This window comes from Rutilus rutilus, assembly GCF_951802725.1.
Source record: "Rutilus rutilus genome assembly, chromosome: 5".
Lineage (NCBI taxonomy): Eukaryota > Metazoa > Chordata > Actinopteri > Cypriniformes > Leuciscidae > Rutilus > Rutilus rutilus.
This window is the reverse complement of record NC_140213.1, coordinates 15,703,049-15,721,472: the sequence shown is the minus strand read 5'-3', so window position 1 is coordinate 15,721,472 and position 18,424 is coordinate 15,703,049. Positions and strand designations below refer to the sequence as shown.

The 18,424-nt window shown below is 40.2% G+C and overlaps 1 protein-coding gene across 1 annotated transcript; it reads left to right on the top strand.

Moving 5' to 3' along the window:
• The first annotated feature begins 671 nt into the window (after nucleotides 1-671).
• Nucleotides 672-5,547, top strand: LOC311290671 (uncharacterized protein). Its single transcript, XM_084409292.1, has 2 exons — nucleotides 672-705; nucleotides 2,727-5,547. Exon 2 carries the CDS (start codon nucleotides 4,161-4,163, stop codon nucleotides 5,019-5,021), a length of 861 nt encoding a protein of 286 aa, XP_084265418.1. The 5' UTR covers nucleotides 672-705; nucleotides 2,727-4,160; the 3' UTR covers nucleotides 5,022-5,547.
• The last annotated feature ends 12,877 nt before the right edge of the window (nucleotides 5,548-18,424 follow it).

The following is an 18,424-nucleotide window of genomic DNA, read 5'->3' as shown; positions in this document are numbered from 1 at the left end:
AAAGAAAGAAAGAAAGAAAGAAAGAAAAAAGATTAGTTAGAAAGAAAGAAAGAAAGAAAGAAAGAAAGAAAGAAAGAAAGAAAGAAAAAAGATTAGTTAGAAAGAAAGAAAGAAGGAAAGAAAGAAAGAAAGAAAGAAAGAAAGAAAGGTAGAAAGAAAGAAAGATTAGGTAGGAAGAAAGAAAGAAAGATTAGGTAGAAAGAAAGAAAGATTAGGTAGAAAGAAAGAAAGAAAGAAAGAAAGAAAGAAAGAAAGAAAGAAAGAAAGAAAGAAAAAAGATTAGTTAGAAAGAAAGAAAGAAAGAAAGAAAGAAAGAAAGAAAGAAAGAAAGAAAGAAAGAAAGATTAGGCAGAAAGAAAGAAAGATTAGGTAGAAAGAAAGAAAGATTAGGTAGAAAGAAAGAAAGATTAGGTAGAAAGAAAGAAAGAAAGAAAGAAAGAAAGAAAGAAAGAAAGAAAGAAAGAAAGAAAGAAAGAAAGAAAAAAGATTATTTAGAAAGAAAGAAAGAAAGAAAGAAAGAAAGAAAGAAAGAAAGAAAGAAAGAAAGAAAGAAAGGAAGAAAAAAGATTAGTTAGAAAGAAAGAAAGAAAGAAAGAAGGAAAGAAAGAAAGAAAGAAAGAAAGGTAGAAAGGTAGAAAGAAAGAAAGATTAGGTAGGAAGAAAGAAAGAAAGATTAGGTAGAAAGAAAGAAAGAAAGAAAGAAAGGTAGAAAGGTAGAAAGAAAGAAAGATTAGGTAGGAAGAAAGAAAGAAAGAAAGATTAGGTAGAAAGAAAGAAAGAAAGAAAGAAAGAAAGAAAGAAAGAAAGAAAGAAAGAAAGAAAGAAAGAGATTAGTTAGAAAGAAAGAAAGAAAGATTAGATAGAAAGAAAAAGAAAAAAGAAAGATTAGGTAGAAAGAAAGAAAGAAAGAAAGATTATGTAGAAAGAAAGAAAGAAAAAAGAAAGAAAGAAAGAAAGAAAGATTAGGTAGAAAGAAAGAAAGAAAAAAGAAAGAAAGAAAGAAAGAAAGATTAGGTAGAAAGAAAGAAAGAAAAAAGAAAGAAAGGTAGAAAGAAAGAAAGATTAGGTAGAAAGAAAGAAAGAAAGAAAGAAAGAAAGAAAGAAAGAAAGAAAGAAAGAAAGAAAGAAAGAAAGAAAGAAAGAAATTAGTTAGAAAGAAAGAAAGAAAGAAAGAAAGAAAGAAAGATTAGGTAGAAAGAAAAAGAAAAAAGAAAGATTAGGTAGAAAGAAAGAAAGAAAGAAAGAAAGAAAGAGAAAGAAAGAAAGAGATTAGTTAGAAAGAAAGAAAGATTAGGTAGAAAGAAAGAAAGAAAGTTAGAAAGAAAGAAAGAAAGATTAGGTAGAAAGAAAAAGAAAAAAGAAAGATTAGGTAGAAAGAAAGAAAGAAAGAAAGAAAGAAAGAAAGAAAGAAAGAAAGAAAGAAAGAAAGAAAGAAAGAAAGAAAGAAAGAAAGATTAGGTAGAAAGAAAGAAAGATTAGGTAGAAAGAAAGAAAGAAAAAAGAAAGAAAGAAAGTTAGAAAGAAAGAAAGATTAGGTAGAAAGAAAAAGAAAAAAGAAAGATTAGGTAGAAAGAAAGAAAGAAAGAAAGAAAGAAAGAAAGAAAGAAAGAAAGAAAGATTAGGTAGAAAGAAAGAAAGAAAAAAGAAAGATTAGGTAGAAAGAAAGACAGAAAGATTAGGTAGAAAGAAAGAAAGAAAAAAGAAAGAAAGATTAGGTAGAAAGAAAAAAGAAAGAAAGAAAGAAAGAAAGAAAGAAAGAAAGAAAGAAAGAAAGATTAGGTAGAAAGAAAGAAAGAAAGAAAGAAAGAAAGAAAGAAAGAAAGAAAGAAAGAAAGAAAGAAAGAAAAAAAGAAAGAAAGATTAGGTAGAAAGAAAGAAAGAAAAAAGAAAGAAAGAAAGAAAGGTAGAAAGAAAGAAAGATTAGGTAGAAAGAAAGAAAGAAAGATTAGGTAGAAAGAAAGAAAGACTAGGTAGAAAGAAAGAAAGAAAGATTAGTTAGAAAGAAAAAAAGCAAGATTAGTAAGAAAGCAAGAAAAGTAAGAAAGAAAAAAGAAAGAAAGATTAGTTAGAATGAAAGAAGAAAAAAGAAAGATTACTTAGAAAGAAAGAAAGAAAAGTAAGCAAGAAAGAAAAGAAAGATTAGTTAGAAAGAAAGAAAAAGAAAAAAGATTTGTTAGAAAGGAAAAGAAAAAAGAAAGAAAGTTAGAAAGAAAGAAAGAAAGAAAGATTAGGTAGAAAGAAAGAAAGATTAGGTAGAAAGAAAGAAAAAAGAAAGAAAGAAAGAAAGAAAGAAAGAAAGAAAGAAAGAAAGAAAGAAAGAAAGAAAGAAAGAAAGAAAGAAAGAAAGATTAGGTAGAAAGAAAGAAAGAAAAAAGAAAGAAAGATAGAAAGAAAGAAAGATTAGGTAGAAAGAAAGAAAGAAAGAAAGAAAGATTAGGTAGAAAGAAAGAAAGATTAGGTAGAAAGAAAGATTAGTTAGAAAGAAAGAAAAGTAAGAAAGAAAAAAGAAAGAAAGATTAGTTAGAATGAAAGAAGAAAAAAGAAAGATTACTTAGAAAGAAAGAAAGAAAAGTAAGCAAGAAAGAAAAGAAAGATTAGTTAGAAAGAAAGAAAAAGAAAAAAAGATTTGTTAGAAAGGAAAGAAAGATTAGTTAGAAAGATTAGATAGAAAGATAAGTTAGAAAGAAGAAAGATTAGTTAGTTAGAAAGAAAGAAAGATTAGTTAGAAAGAAAGAAAGAAAAAGATTAGGTAGAAAGAAAGAATGAAAGAAAAAAGAAAGAAAGAAAAAGATTAGTTAGAAAGAAAGATAAGTAGTACTTATCCTACACCATGTGTCAAAATGATTGATGACTTCCGGTCCCGCCCCCAGATAAGACATCTGGTCACCGCCCTTCCGGTTGACCGTTGAGCTGTCCCGCCCTTTCTGGCGTGTATAGATATGGATATGGATTGTCCTATCGAGCGTTCGATCATGTGTTTTGACAGTTTTATCTACCGGTGTCTTTCCGGCATATGTTGTTGTTATGGTTTGCCCTATTGTCCTAGTTAGTCGTAGATCATGTGGTTTTGACAGAAAGTTTGAAGACTGTGTCACACAAGCATTATCTCTTGTGCACACGAGTTGGGTGTATTTTCTGTGTTTGTGTACTGGTCATTTTAGCAGTCCGTTTGACTTTACGATCTGTATTCGCTGAATCGGACATAAACACTGATATCTCTGCTACACAGACGTCCACCCTCACATTCCAGAGCAATGTATATAAATGGTGGGGAGTGTGTTGTAAAACCATCACCAGAAACATGAGCTACATGACCATGGATGATTCATCCTCTCCTGAATCCTCAGAGTCGGAGCTGAGCAACCAAATGATGGAAAGGCTGACTATGGCACCGAGAAAACCTTTCAGACATGTCCGTTTGACAAGTTTTCTCCATGAAATTTCGGAATGGACTACAGCTGAATATGTAATGGGTAGGAACCGTGTATTCGGATACAAATTTCACAAACCAACTCGAGTTGTTACACTCTACACCACTGACAGCCTCGGAGAGTTTCAGACTGGGCAAGACGTGTGTCTGGTATTTCCTGAAAAAGACTGGACTCTCTTCTACAATCGTGTATGGAAGGATCTGAATGATTGTGGTGAGGAGCCTTTGTACATTTCAGAGTGGGACGGGGTAAACGATAATGTCCGGTACCGTGTGGTAGGTGACCATACTAACAAGAACCCTACTGATTCTGTTTACATATTCTGCTGTAAAGACAAGACAAAGCTCAAAAACAAGCGGTCTGCGCGCATACGGCCTAACGAGCATCACGAACTGTATGAAATGCAATTTTTGTTCGAGTGGTGCGATCTGAATCTCCTGAATATGGTTTTTTCAATCATCAACAAAATGTTCAAATGGTGCGACATGCATGACGGATACAACAAAATTAAAGTGCAGCTGTTCCAGCCTCAGACATGTGGACGGAGCGGCATATGGTCTCAGCCATCCGGCCCCATTTTCTACGGTCATGAGAAAGCTCGCAAGCCAGACCAACCCAAAAAATAACTCCTATTAATCAGGTTTTGAGTGATACAACACCCCCCGCCCCCTTTACTACAGCTATCATAAATTCCTGCGACCAGACCCTTCCAAGCAGCATTTAGAAACCATGGCTGAAGACGCCGCTTCAGAACCCAATCATGTATGCAGCTGCGGTATCTCTTTCGGCAGCATTCTCGACCCTCCCGACGACAACGCAACCCTCCATACTCTGACTGACGCCTGCGGGCCATTGGGCATACACAAAGACTGGGCTCCGGCTAAAACTATCAAACGTCGCATAGACTTTGAATCATGCATTGAAAGCGATTGGGGTTCGGGTAACATTTTCAACCCTGAACCATTGGATCTGCGCAAAGACTGGGCTCTGGCTGAAAGACGCAAACGTAGCTTAGACTGGGATCCGGAGATCGAGTGCGACTGTGATTGTACTAAACCTTGGTCACCACCACCACCACCACCATCCAACAAAATGCTTGAATCTCCCAACCTGGCTGACCTCTCTCATGCTAATCATGGCTTCGACGTCACAGACGGATGTTTCAGTGACGTGGGATTCAAAATCATAAAAGCTGCGACAGTGGTTTTGCTGCAACATCTCATCGGAAATAAGCTGAAGGACGACTGCGAAGGGTGTGAGATTGATCATCCCAGTCAACTGCAACATTCCTGCCTGTTCGACCCACCTAACTACTACTTTGACACATATTTTGATGAACTTTCAGCCAAACTGTTTAGACCCTATTTTCATGCCATCATCGGTATCCTCCTAGGACGGTTGGGGTTAAAATCTCACCCCCAACGTATTCAAGGAACAGTCGGGACTATTCTGCACGAATTAAAAGACGAACCATTCATCGTCGCTAAGCTAGAAGAAATCAGGACGAGACTTCTGGACAAACCCTGTGAGGAAATAGTGCACGACGTCGTTGATCTCTGGGAAGGTATTTCGATCGTGAATGGAGAGTGACCAAGACCCCACCAGTATGGGTGCTGCCAGTAGCCTAACCAGCTGTATGCAATTCCTGTTTAAAGGACATTACAGACGACAGATGACCAAACTGATGAATAAGATTATCGATGATGCATCACGCGATGGTCATCCACCTATGGAGGACTCTACGCGTGAAGCAAATTTCAAGAAACAAATGGTGTATATAAGAGGAGCGGCTAATTCATGGGATGATTTGACGGACAAATGTTCTTATGGCTTCGACCCCCCCGGTGTAATGATAAAACAGGTTCTAGATATGATGTGTGAATCGCAACACCCGCTCGGGGTCAACGATGTGCTATGTACTTGTACCTATGTGGTTGATGTGTGTACCGAGCTGGTGAAGAAAACAAAAGAATATGACATCAATGATGAGAACGAAATGGATGTCGCCATCGGTGAAATTGTTGAAATGTACGTCGATTACATCCTAGACAGAAACATGATGGCCTGTCGCGATTTTCTTTTCTGGTTAGACTATCAGTGATCCATTTTACTTAGACTATGCGTGTAACATCGTTATATCTAATTTTACTATATTCCGTTTTGTACTAACATCATTATATTCAATTTTACTTAGATTTTGTTGTACTAACATTATTATTATATCCATATATACTATATTGTATTATAATCATTTTTACAATCTTGTGTTATAACCATTTTACTTGTGTTATATTAATGGCATTTTACTTCAATCATGTATCCTGTAACTTTTTTTAATAAAAGATTGATTCAAACCACATGTACGAGTTATTCTTTTGCAGCGGTTGAAACGACAGCATGTCGGAGCTCATGAAAAAGGCTTATTATACACCCTCCAACCCCGGATCTTTAGGGGGTAAAAAACGATTAAAAGACGCCGTCTTAAAAGATAGCGGGGTCCGACTAAGCGATAAAAAGGTTTCAGAATGGTTGTCTGGTGAGGATGCTTACACTTTACACAAAACAGCTCCTATAAAATACAAACGAAATAGAGTGGTTGTGTACGGGGTCGATACCCAGTTCCAGGCCGATCTAGTCGACATGATCGCCTATGCCAAGGATAACGACGGCAATAAATATCTGTTGACTTGCATAGACGTATTTAGCAAGTATGCGTGGAGTCGCGTGTTGAAGAATAAGAGTGGGCCCGAGGTCGCTAGAGCGTTCGAGTCTATACTCGAGGAGGGTCGTGTGCCACAGAAATTGCAGACGGATCAGGGGAAGGAATTTTTTAACAAACAATTTCAAGATGTAATGAAAAAGCACAACATTGATCATTTCGCTACCGCTACCGATTTGAAAGCCAGCGTCGTAGAACGATTTAATAGAACGTTAAAGAGTCGTATGTGGAGATTTTTAACGGCTACAAATTCCCGACGATACATAGATGTTTTACAAGACATCATGCAGGGGTACAACACCAGTTATCATCGAAGTATCAGAATGAGACCCGTGGACGTTACCAAAGTAAACGAGGATCAAGTGTTTCAAAACTTGTACGGGGATATAAAGAAGACCGAGAGACCCGTATTTAATTTCAAAGTCGGCGATGTCGTCAGGATTTCTAAAGTGAGAGGTCCGTTCGCCAAAGGTTATGAGCAGAACTACACTGAAGAATTTTTCACCATATCCGCATGCATTCCGCGACAACCCCCGGTCTACAGACTCAGCGATTATGACGGTGATGTCATCGAGGGGGTTTTTTATGAAAAAGAGTTGCAAAAAATAATTGTGAGTAAAAACAAATCTTTTAAGGTGGAAAAGATTTTAGGTCAGAAAAAACAAGGGAAATCTACGCTTGTTTTAGTGAAATGGCTAGGGTGGCCTTCAAAATTTAATAGTTATATAGATAAAAAAACACTGTTGGACTTAAAACACCCTGACGTTTAATGGATGAGTTCATACGAGCGAAGGACAGTCATGGATGATCAAGGGTTCTACATTACGCTACCGTGCAATGCATCGAGCTCGGTTTACCCCGAAAATCGCATATCCGGCTATACAACCAGGCTAGCAAAAGCTATACAATTGAAAGGAGAATGGGAGGTGGGGCTCGCCGAAATCGAATATCCTAGAAGTTGGTATAACTTTAATGACAAAGACGGGAATTTCACCCTGTACACAGCCCCCGTATACACAAATAGCGGGGGCCCCAAAGACACGCTTAAAAAAGACTTATCCACGTTTTTTGTATCGAGGATATTATACATATCTGGTGGGTACTACGCGAACATTCGTGCGATCCTCCGCGTGATAAATCAACTTCTAGCACCCACGGCCGTATTGGATTACGATGAATTAAAAAACAAAGTGTTTCTGATCGCGAAACCCAATGTTTCAATCAGCTTTCAAGGCAGACTAGCCACTATTTTAGGAATGATACCGGACGATGCTCTCGGACGTTCAAACTACCATAAAGAAGCAGATTTTACTACGAGCCATATCGCGTACGCTCCTCATCAATCCGATATCAACGCCGGGTTCTACACAATGTACGTTTACACCGACATCATTCAATATCAATCGGTCGGTGATTCTTACGTCCCGCTTTTGAGATGCGTACATATATCGGGTAAAAGCAACGACACGGTCATTGCTAGATACGACAACCCGCATTACGCATCGATCAACAAGGATCACATCACCAGCATTACCATAGAGTTGAAGGACGACCAAAACCGCGAGATACCATTTTCTTACGGGAAAGTCATCGTAAAACTACACTTTAAACCAAAAAATGGCATATTATAGACCTGGAGAGACCGCCGACTATGTGGACTATTACCGAAATCAGGCAGGCGGGGGTTTACCAGGCTATGCCGGAGGAGGGGTTATGTACGGTGCGGGGTTAGGAGGACTTTTCAGAGGTCTGTTCAGGATGGCCATACCTCTGTTAAAAAGAGGATTTAGCATTGCGAAACCCCACCTAAAATCCGCTGCTAAAAATATAGTATCCGACGTCGTCTCAAACGTATTGACGCGTGCGCATAGCAATAATGCTCAAGACAGATCTGGGCTGATGGTCATGGCCCGTAAGAGGATGTCTAAACCACCGGGTGTAAGGAGGCGTGGTCAATGGGGTAAGAAGAAGAAAACAACACGAGGAACAAAGAAGCGTCCAGTCATACGCAGAAAACGTAACAAGTCTGTTAGTCGAAAAGCATCGGTCAAGAGATCCGTAAAAACCATATTCTAAAATGGCGCTACTGCATCGTATGTCGGGAGAATGCATCAAGTCCGAGTTGGACTTATTTACGGTTCCAATGACGCAGACTGTTATTGAGAAAAATGGGTATTTAGAAGTTGCCCCTTTATCCGCCATATCGGACACCGCACCATTAGAGTTTTTTATCGCAGGCAACGGCGACGATTACGTGGATCTAAATAACACGATGCTCTATACACGTCTGAAAATCACGAGACCAAATGGAGCAGACATCGCAAATCCTGCGAAGGTGGGTCTAATAAATTACCCCGGAGCCACAATTTTTTCACAAGTCGACGTGACCCTCGGCGACCGTCTGATATCCCAGAGTTCCTCGACTTACCCTTACCGCTGTATCATCGAGAGTCTGATCAACTATAGTAAAGATGCGCTGGAATCTCTTTTCTCCGCCGGACTGTTTTACAAAGACACCGCCGGTCACATGGATGTGGCTGACCCCGCAGGCCGTAACGCGGGGTTGACGATGAGAGCGGTCTACACCAGCGAAAGCAACGAGGTGGAACTGCTGGCCCCTATACACAGCGATATATTCTTTCAAGAAAAAGTTATGTTGAATGGCGTGGACATCAAGATACGGTTTATTCGAGCAAAAGATGAATTCTGTCTGATGAGGTCCGACGACGTGGCTTACAAAATAAAAATAGAGTCGGCGTCCCTATTTGTCAAGAAAGTCCCTGTATCACCGCCGGTGAGACTGGGGCATGCTCAGGCGTTACTCTCGACAACGGCCAAGTACCCCATAGATAGGGTGTGTGTAAAAAATTTCTCCATACCTCAGGGGACTCGTGTTTCAAATCAAGAAAATCTGTTTTTAGGAACCCTACCAAAATCTATCGTCATTGCCATGGTCGACAATGATGCATTCACAGGGTCCTACGAAAAAAATCCATTCGCATTCAAACATTACGATCTGGAGTTCCTAGCCGTCTACGTCGACGGACAACAATTCCCCGCCAAGCCTCTACAACCAAATTTCGAAGCTGGTTCGGCAGTACGCGAATTTTATCAGTTGGCGATGACGACAGGAAGACACCTTAAGAACCAATCGCTCTCTATCGACAGGGTCGATTTCCTGAACGGATACACGCTTTACGCATTTAATCTTACGCCTGATGAAGACTGTGGTCAGCACATTTCGCTCATCAAGTCCGGGAATATCAGACTCGAAGCTCGTTTCAGAAAACCGTTGCCGAATACCGTTAACTTATTAATTTACGCCGTATTCGACAGCATCATTGAAGTGTCTAACCGCAGACAGGTACTGCTCGACTACTATTGAGATGAACACGCTACAACTCACCGCCATCATGGATAAAATAACGTGCCGGACTCATTTTCTCGGAGTTCTACCGAGCGATCAACTACCCAAAAAACCGTTGAGGATCTTACCGTCGATGGGTATCATTAATACCCACCCTGCTCGATTGCCGGGGGAGCATTGGGTCGCGGTTTATTTAACCCAAGAGGGAACCGCTTGTTTTTTCGACAGCTTCGGTAATCCACCCAACAGCCCCCGCTTTCCAATCACTATCAACAACTTTCTAACAACCAACGACGTCGACGTGTTATATTCCGACAGGCGCGTCCAGGATTTTTCATCGGATACCTGCGGGCAGCATTGTGTGTTTTTTCTGTATCATTTAGCCAGAGGTCGCGACTATAACCACGTGATGAAACTATACACCAATGATTATATCAAAAATGATAAAATGGTATCCCTCTTTGTGAAGAGATTAAGACCATATGTTTGTAATGATAAAATGTTATCCTGCGTTCATTGTGTGCAGACGTGTTTGACGTATAAATAAAATCTTAAAACCATTATATTTTTTATCGTCTTTTATTTTAATCATAAGATACATATTAATGCTCACAAAATATAAGTAGTTAAAATTCTAACCATTGTCCTCGTTCGGAAGACGGTGATTTAAATGGTGAGTCTTTGAACTCTGGAGCCAAGCGAGGTGAATATCTCCTCGCCTTTTTTTTATAAGGTCTAACAGGTGTTGATGGGGGTTCTACAGGTTTACTCTTTAGAGCCGAGTTTCCGAACTCTGGAGCCAGGCGAGGTGAATATCTCTGTACCTTTTTTTTATAAGGTTCTACAGGTTTACTCTTTAGAGAGTTAATCGTGCGTCTGACCTGTTGATTCGGCACTGTAGAAAATGGGATGTTTAATTCGGCAAAGGCGTGTAGAAACTCTGACCAGCCTAGAGGTCTCCGGTCATCCCTAACTTTGTGCGAGGCCGTAACATTTCTTAACAAATCGAGCATGTGTGAACCTTGTATGACTTTTCCCCTGAACACAAACTCCCCCGATTCGTTCCATGCGCTTAGTCCTTTAGCTTTAGACATCTTGTCTAATATGTATCTGCTGTTTTTCACACTTCTCAAAGGTACATTCTTCAGAACTTCATCGACAACAGCCTCCTCGGCTTTACCGTCTTCGACGTTAGCAGCAGTCGGTGGTTCATCTTTATGACCGAGATCGGTATGGGGTAACGAAAGCGTTAAAACACTACTCTCACGATCGCCTTGTTTAACGATGGCCAAAAACCTGCTCAGGGAATTGGTGTAAAGTTTGGCTTTTTCGTAAGTATTCAAATCAGTCCGCTGTAAAATATTTCTTATGGTATCATCCAAATCGTTCTCCACGCTCCGTTGAATGTTCTCACGAGCATTTTCGCTCTTGATCTTATCCAGTTGATGGTGCGGGACTAAATACATCTTCTCGGCATACTCCATCCTATCGATTTGCTATCAAGCTCGAAATAAAGGGTACAGCGACGCTTAGGAGCGGTAACAGGAATCCGCCCCCTTCTGGTTGAAGACTCGTTTCTTGGCCGCTATGCCATTTTTTTTATTGGCTAAAAATTTAATATCCGCTTTTCTCTTTTTCAGTTTTTGGTACTGCTGCCTGTTGACCGGAATTGTGCCATATAGGATATTAAGAGCCACTTCACAGAGCGTTAAAATGAATTCGTCGGACGCCGATTGTAAAATAAGGCGTCGTTGTTTAGGAGCGGCTTTATGTAGCAGTTTTAACACAGGCAGATGTTTACAAAGTCTGGCGGACATGACGATTGATCACGTTCTTCTTTTTTTCGGAATATAAACCACTTGACGGTCGGAAAGCAATCCTGTTCTGAGACGGTACTGCTCCGGAGTTTTTGCTTTATAGTCTATCATTAGGTACCCGAAAGGACGGTCGACCGCGTCGTGATAACACTCCATAAAGTATTTTGTGTTTCCAGGGTACATTTGACGTCCTAGCATAGCCACTTGATGCACGTCCCGAGGATTTTTAAACAGGATCATATAATTGGCGTTTAAGCTTATGGTTCGGCTGGACTTACCCTGTGCAAATAAATTTTGCACTATGTAAATAGAGGTGAGATTGCGGTGGTGGCAGTATTGCGTAAAAACGTAAAAAGTTAGCGCTAGCTTGCTCCATTAAATCATCCACCACGAGCAGGTTTGTCTTGGTGACAGGCAGTAAATCATCATCATTCAGAGTCTGGGGTATTCCTTGCACAAATTTAATGTCATACAATTGAAGTAAATCATCGTACAAAGTCTGCCAACAATCATACAACCAAACAATGTTTTCAATTTTCTTGGAAATGATATTCAACCCTTTTTCCAACAAAAGTTTTACAAAATAAGACTTTCCAGAGTTTGACGGGCCGCTCACGACACAACTAAAAGGATGTTGAAGTCTGAAATCAAAATTGGAAACATCCTGAGAGCCTCTGTGCATCATCTGATCAGTAGCCATAAGGAAGAGTCGAGTAATCGCTTAGGAGTCTACGTTTATTGTACACCACCTTGAACCTTTTAACGACTGATTTGTTGTGCAATGTCAAAGTCTTCTTATTTCGTACAATATTCTCGCTCTGAGCCAGGATGTATTTGGATCTATCATGCGATGTCACATAGCTGTCAACCAGACCAATCAGGGATTCGAGACAGATAGCTTGTGAATTTTTAGCATTCAGGGTTATCCCCTTAGCTTTCATAGACACTTTACCTTTGGCCGTGGCAAAACCGTACGATTTGGGACCGCTCGACGAAAATTGTGATATAAAATCCCCATCGTCCAATTCGCTAGTCAGATCTCCTAAATAATCGCCCAGAGGAGGCTCCCAGTCCCCCTCCCTAGACACAAAAATAACACTATCTGTGTCAGAGTATAACAATCGGCTGCCGAGTCTGTCCATCAATTCGTACAATTCCAGTCGGGCGTGTGCGGTGGTAAAAGCACCTAAAAAAACGTTTACGTCGCGCGCCTTGCAAACATCCTCTTTGGATGGTTTATGCTGGATGAGCGCTACGTCATCTGAAACGAATGAGAAATACGACAACGTGTCGGTATTGCCAAAAACAATTCTGGTGAAATCTTCGGGGTCGTTCACCAGAGTAGTTTGAGGCAAGTTCTGTCTTAAAGAGAAACGTCCCCATAGCGAATTCAAAATTAATTTCGTTATTGCCCTCTGGGCGGCGTTGTACTTAATCTTTTCGGGGTCGAGTTGAATCCCCTCTTTTTCAAAATACTCACGAATGTAAGTCTCTTTCTCAGCATCCGTGACGACATTGGACGGGTAGCCGGACGCTTGTTGTTTCAAACGCAAAAACGTTTTTACGTATTCGGCAAACAACGTGTCTGACCGCTGTGGAAAATGCCAAACCTCGTCTATCTTGACCACCACATATCCCTTCTCGATGGCTTTTAAAAGCTCGATACTGACCCAACAGCCCGAGAGCGATCTTTCCTCGTCCGTGTGACTACAACTCGTGGTCTGGTTTTGCTCCTGAGCGCAGGTTCTGCATAGCGGGAACATGAGTTTTCCTTGACATCTGTAAGGGAGAACCGGGTGTAGTAATTTACGCGGAGGGTACACGGTCGCTTTGATAAGTCCGTAATAATTTTCAATCGGTTCAAAATCTGTGAATATGATTTCGGGGTGTTCGATCGGATAGGTTTTCCTCGCTTGACAATACGGATATAAGCTAGTGAAATCGAGATACCTTATTTTCTCATCACCGGTCACTTTGTGATAAAGTTTGTAGGCGTTCGTTCTGCCACCGTACAACGCGTCTCGGGGGTTCAATCTCTCCGGGGCGGAATAATCGGTCATAAATTCTATCACAGAGGGGTCGGTCTTTTTCATCCGGTTCCATTCGCATTCCCAAAGAACTTCGATTTGCAAACCATACGCGTTCCGCAGAATTTCAATCTTATCGTCAAACTCGTCCCTGAGAACCCCATAGGGTACTCCCGAAAGGGGGTGGCTATGATGGGGTTCAAAGCGACAGCAATGGCCATGGAAGATGCAGCCGGCGTACTCTAAACCATGCCTAACACCGTCCTGCTCGTAGTAGCCGTCTAAAAAGTACTTACCGATCGATACTTCGCCATGGTTTACGGCGTGGTGAACGTCAACGTTTCGAGTCTTTTTTACATACTCTAACCATTCGATCGAACCGCTTGAGTAGGCCTTATTCTGATGGACGTACGCTTTGTTATGGGTCAGCGCAAGCGTGTTTCTGTCGAGATAATGTGTTTTGAAGACCCCCATCGCGCAGTTGGCGATCGTCGTGAACGCAAAAGGGTCAAGTTTTGTGCATTGTATGAAAGACTTTCTGTATGTCATGCACCCTTCGCGTAATAAGACGACGTCGTTAACGCCGTACGCGTACAGTTCTTTCTTGAAGTCAAAGAACTTACCCTGAACCGTGCTGTACCACTCGTCAAACTTTTCTCTGTCTTTATCAGACATGTTATCGTAGTTGTAGAACTTTTTGTCGGGGTATGGTCCGAAATAGTTCTCATTTTCCACCCTGTTGAAAAGATGTGGAAAGTAACCTTTTTCATCCGTCGCTAAGTCTAATGCCGCGGGCATTTTGGCCAGAGCGAATGGGAAAAATGAGTAACTGTCGATATATCGCTGGGAGAATGCTTCGTCGTACAACAGAAGTAATTTGCACCCTTGCATTATGACCTCAAGCGCGATCCCGGATTTGCAAAAATACTCGAGGATTAGAAAGGAGTCAAATCTGGAGGCGTAATGAGCGATGAAGCAGTAGCCTTCGTATCGAGGTTGTCTGAAATGGTTGATTAGCTTAGCGATGCAGTTGGTACCATGAGCAGTAAATTTCTTACCTTTGAATGTGATGGCGCAAACAAAATTAGCCACGTGCCTACCATTTTCGTAACGCGTTTCAAAATCATAGAAGATGTATTTCTCACACGGTTCCTTAGGCTCTAGAGGTTGTATGAAGCATTGGTGCTCCCCATCGACCGTCAGACACTCTCGACAGTGTATGCATTTGTCCGGGGCACAGATGTGTTTACTTTTTTTCTTGTCACCCGGTTTAACGTCGTAACGTCTGTTACATAGTTTACAGTATTTAATCATATCACAGGCTGGGTATTCCTGACCGGGAGGTGAGTTTTTTTTATGCATTTCGAAACAATATGCCGATTTACAGTACCGAAAACAATCGAGGCAATGTATGATTCTTACAGGGAACCTGTAACATTCGGCGTCAAAACAGATGTTGCATGCGTGCTTACATCGGTGATCTCTGCGGTTGGTGTAAGATTTGTAGCAAAATGGACATACGTATGGCGAACCCATGAACCCTGTCAAACTCGTTATCATGTAGTAATGATCATTGTGTAGGTAAAGGAAAATCGTTTTTGGGTGGGGTTCGTCAGAATTTTTGTATGTTTCTAAGACCATGGCGTTAGATCTGTGAAATACGACGATTTTAATGTCTAGCGCACGTTCAAACGACGCTATGTCGTCAAGACCGATTTTGTCTTGGATTGAGAAGCCGACGCTGTTTTGGATAACGGCCGCCAGTTTTTCTAACTCACTCTCGGGCTGTTGTGGGTTAAGGAAATGGGCGATACAGATGGAAAAGCACAAATTATTTGAAATATTGTTTGGGCAGAATAAGCTCGTCTTTTTTCTTTTAATTACCTGATCAACGGCCAGATCTGTAAGTTTTCGACGGCCTCCGCCTTGTCTGTTCATTGCTACTGACGCATCAATTTCAACGGTTTGGTCAGATAGTAACCGATTGTTGCTCTGTAAAACTTTTTCAATTTGATCGAGAAGTAAATCCACGTTGTAATTATTACCATGAGTTAAAACCCCGGTGACTGGTGTTTGGAGACTGGGAGCTGACAATGTGATATTGATTACGGAATTGTGGTCGAATTCTCTAGCAAAATTAACAATCCCATTGACCATGTCGTGTAAACGTGTGTGGTAAGAGGCCAAATCTGTAGAGTTAATCTCTCTCAGATTCGTAGTCCTTCTCAACGTCACGCTATTGAAACGAGGTCGTGGTAAAACATGATATCCGTTAACGTCCCCACCCTCACGAATCAACCTGTCAATGTCTGTGCGACTTAGAGTGTGTGTAGTAGAATCGACATTACCTGATGTGGATGGTTGCGAAGTATCATTACCGCAGGGGTGGTCTGGTGGTGGTGGTGGTTGGTTGTTTAAAACACCGCCAAATTGTACAACAGGATCACCGTCTACACTTAGCATGTGATCGTACAAATTCATATTTGGATTTACAGCTAATTCGAAAAGATCCAAATTAGCGAAGGGTTGTGAAGATTCTAAATTAAACAGATACTCTTCTAAAGAATCAGGAAGTATACTTAGCATTTCAATTTCGTCGGGTGACAGTTCTGTGTCGTCTGCGTCAAAGCTTTTAGCACCATCCATTTTAGATTTCAGACCAAAACATGAAATAGTACAAAGTCAGAGTATATGCAAAAAAAAGTAAATAGTAAAAAATCAGAGTATATGTAAAAAGTAAATAGTACAAAATCAGAGTATATGTAAAAAAGTATAAAAAGCAAACATAAAATAGTACAAATCAGAGTATAAAACCATAAATGAAGTAGTACAATATAAAAATCAAAAGCAAACGTAGCATATAAAAATCAATACATGATTTAATGGAACACATGTATTTTACTCATCTGACTGTTCGATGAGAATGAGAAGAAGATGATGAACCAAAAGTACTAGTTCACGATGGTGTTCGTTGAACACACGTCCGTTTCTATTGATACGTCGAAATATTTCATCAACCAGATTTTGAATAAATCGATCTTGCGCATCGATTCTGCTATGTACCTGCAGCTGAGAGTTGTGAAGATCATTGCTCAATGCGGCTAATCTACTATGTGTTTCTATCTGTGTGTCACGAACCTGAACGTACAGTGTCTCTAATCGGTTTTGTGTTTCGGTGTGTGCATCACGAAACTGTTGTCTCAATGATTCTATTGAATCAATAAGCATATGCATTAGAGGAGCAGCAGCGGCGTCGTCATCAACTGCCTGAGACCCTCCCGCTGGGGCTACTTCTTCCTCAATGGTTCCTTCGTCATCTTCCGATGATTGACCGCTGTTTTCATCAATTGTTTGATTAGTGTTTACGATCGATACCTCATCGTCGTCGTCGTCGAGCTCACTTGCCCAAGAACCACGCTCCCATGCTTCCAGTTGATCACTATTCCAAGTCGTCACATCATCGTGCTTTCCGGTCGAACCTGTTGTGTAGAAAAATAACAAAATTCTTAATGGTCTGTTTCAATTTGGATTTTTAAAACTTATGATAATGTAGTTAGTCTTACCGTAAAACCCGGTCGTGTCAGGACTGTGCTGCTGACTGCTTGCGCCAGTGGTAGATGGTCTGGCTGACTGATTGTCAGGCGGGGTAGTAGGGGAAATGACGGGTGGGGTGACAGGCGGGGTGATAGGTAGAATGACCGGAGGGGTGGTAGGAGGTGTGACAGGAGGTCTGGCATGTGATGTAATAGGACTGGGGGGTGGGACGGTTAGTGGAATGGCTGGCGGGGTATCGGGGAAACTGGAACCGACGGTCTTTCCCAAAGGTTCGCCGCTTGGTCCATCAATCTCACCGTCATCGTCGTGCGGACTGGAATCGTTGGTCTTTCTAACCTTTCTCAAAGGTTCACCGCTTGGTCCAGCACTCTCACCGTCATCGTCGTGCGTGGTGGAATCGTTGGTCTTTCTAACCTTTCTCAAAGGTTCACCGCTTGGTCCAGCACTCTCGCCGTCGTCATCATCTTTCGTAAGATCTATCACAGCCGATACTGTAAATTAAAAATTTTGTTAAAATAAATGGAATAAAATAAGATCATTTTAATTTATAAAACAATATAAAATATAAGTTCTCACATGCATCATTAATGGCTTGGAAGGCGTTCAATTCAATATTCGGGTTATTCGAGCCTGGAAAAATATAAAACCTGTTTATGCATGAAAGACAATTTAGTGAGCTGATTTCACACACACACACACACACACACACACAGACACAGACACCAAACGTGAATTTAAAATAAATTAAAAAATAAAATAAATAAATTACATTTAAAAAAATAAAAATAAAAAAATTTAATTTTAAAATAAATCATTTAAAATAAAATAAATCATTTAAAATAATTAAATATAAATAAATTAAAAAATAAATAAAAAATAAATAATTAAATATAAATAAATTTAAATAAATAAATGAAACTAAATTAAACAGATTATCAATCATAAAATAAATTATAACAGCTTGTCGTAACAATAACAAACCACGAGATGGCAGTATTTTACAAAACAGGAGGCTGCAATAACAAAAACAACCACTAGATGCCAGTATTTAAAAACAGCTTGTCGTACCAATAACAACCACAAGATGGTAGCAGAGCACTATATGTATTCGGTTTCAACCACAATCGAGGAACAATTTACCAAAAACAGGATGTAGTTCTTACATCCCCGACGCTAGGGTTGCTGTGGTATCGGTTTAAACAACAACAACAACAACGGGGTGAATGACCCGCTTTTCAGACAGTGTTAAAAACAGACTTTTATGTTTTAAAACATTGCGAAAACATATCGACCTATCTTAAAAACCATGTAGACGACAGAAAAATAGTTTGAGTAAACAATTAAACGTAGAACTCATAGAACATAAGTAACAGTTAGCAGACATATGATATGATAAGCCAAGAACTATAATAGAACATCGAAATGAGATCAGATGGGTAGCGATAGAACAAAACCAGGGCAAAGGCGTAATGAAAGCATAGGTGTGGGGAAAAAAAACATTTGTTGCG

Excerpts from the sequence above, each read along its gene's own strand:
- LOC311290671 (XM_084409292.1), top strand. The coding sequence starts at position 4,161 with ATGGCTGAAGACGCCGCTTCAGAACCCAATCATGTATGCAGCTGCGGT.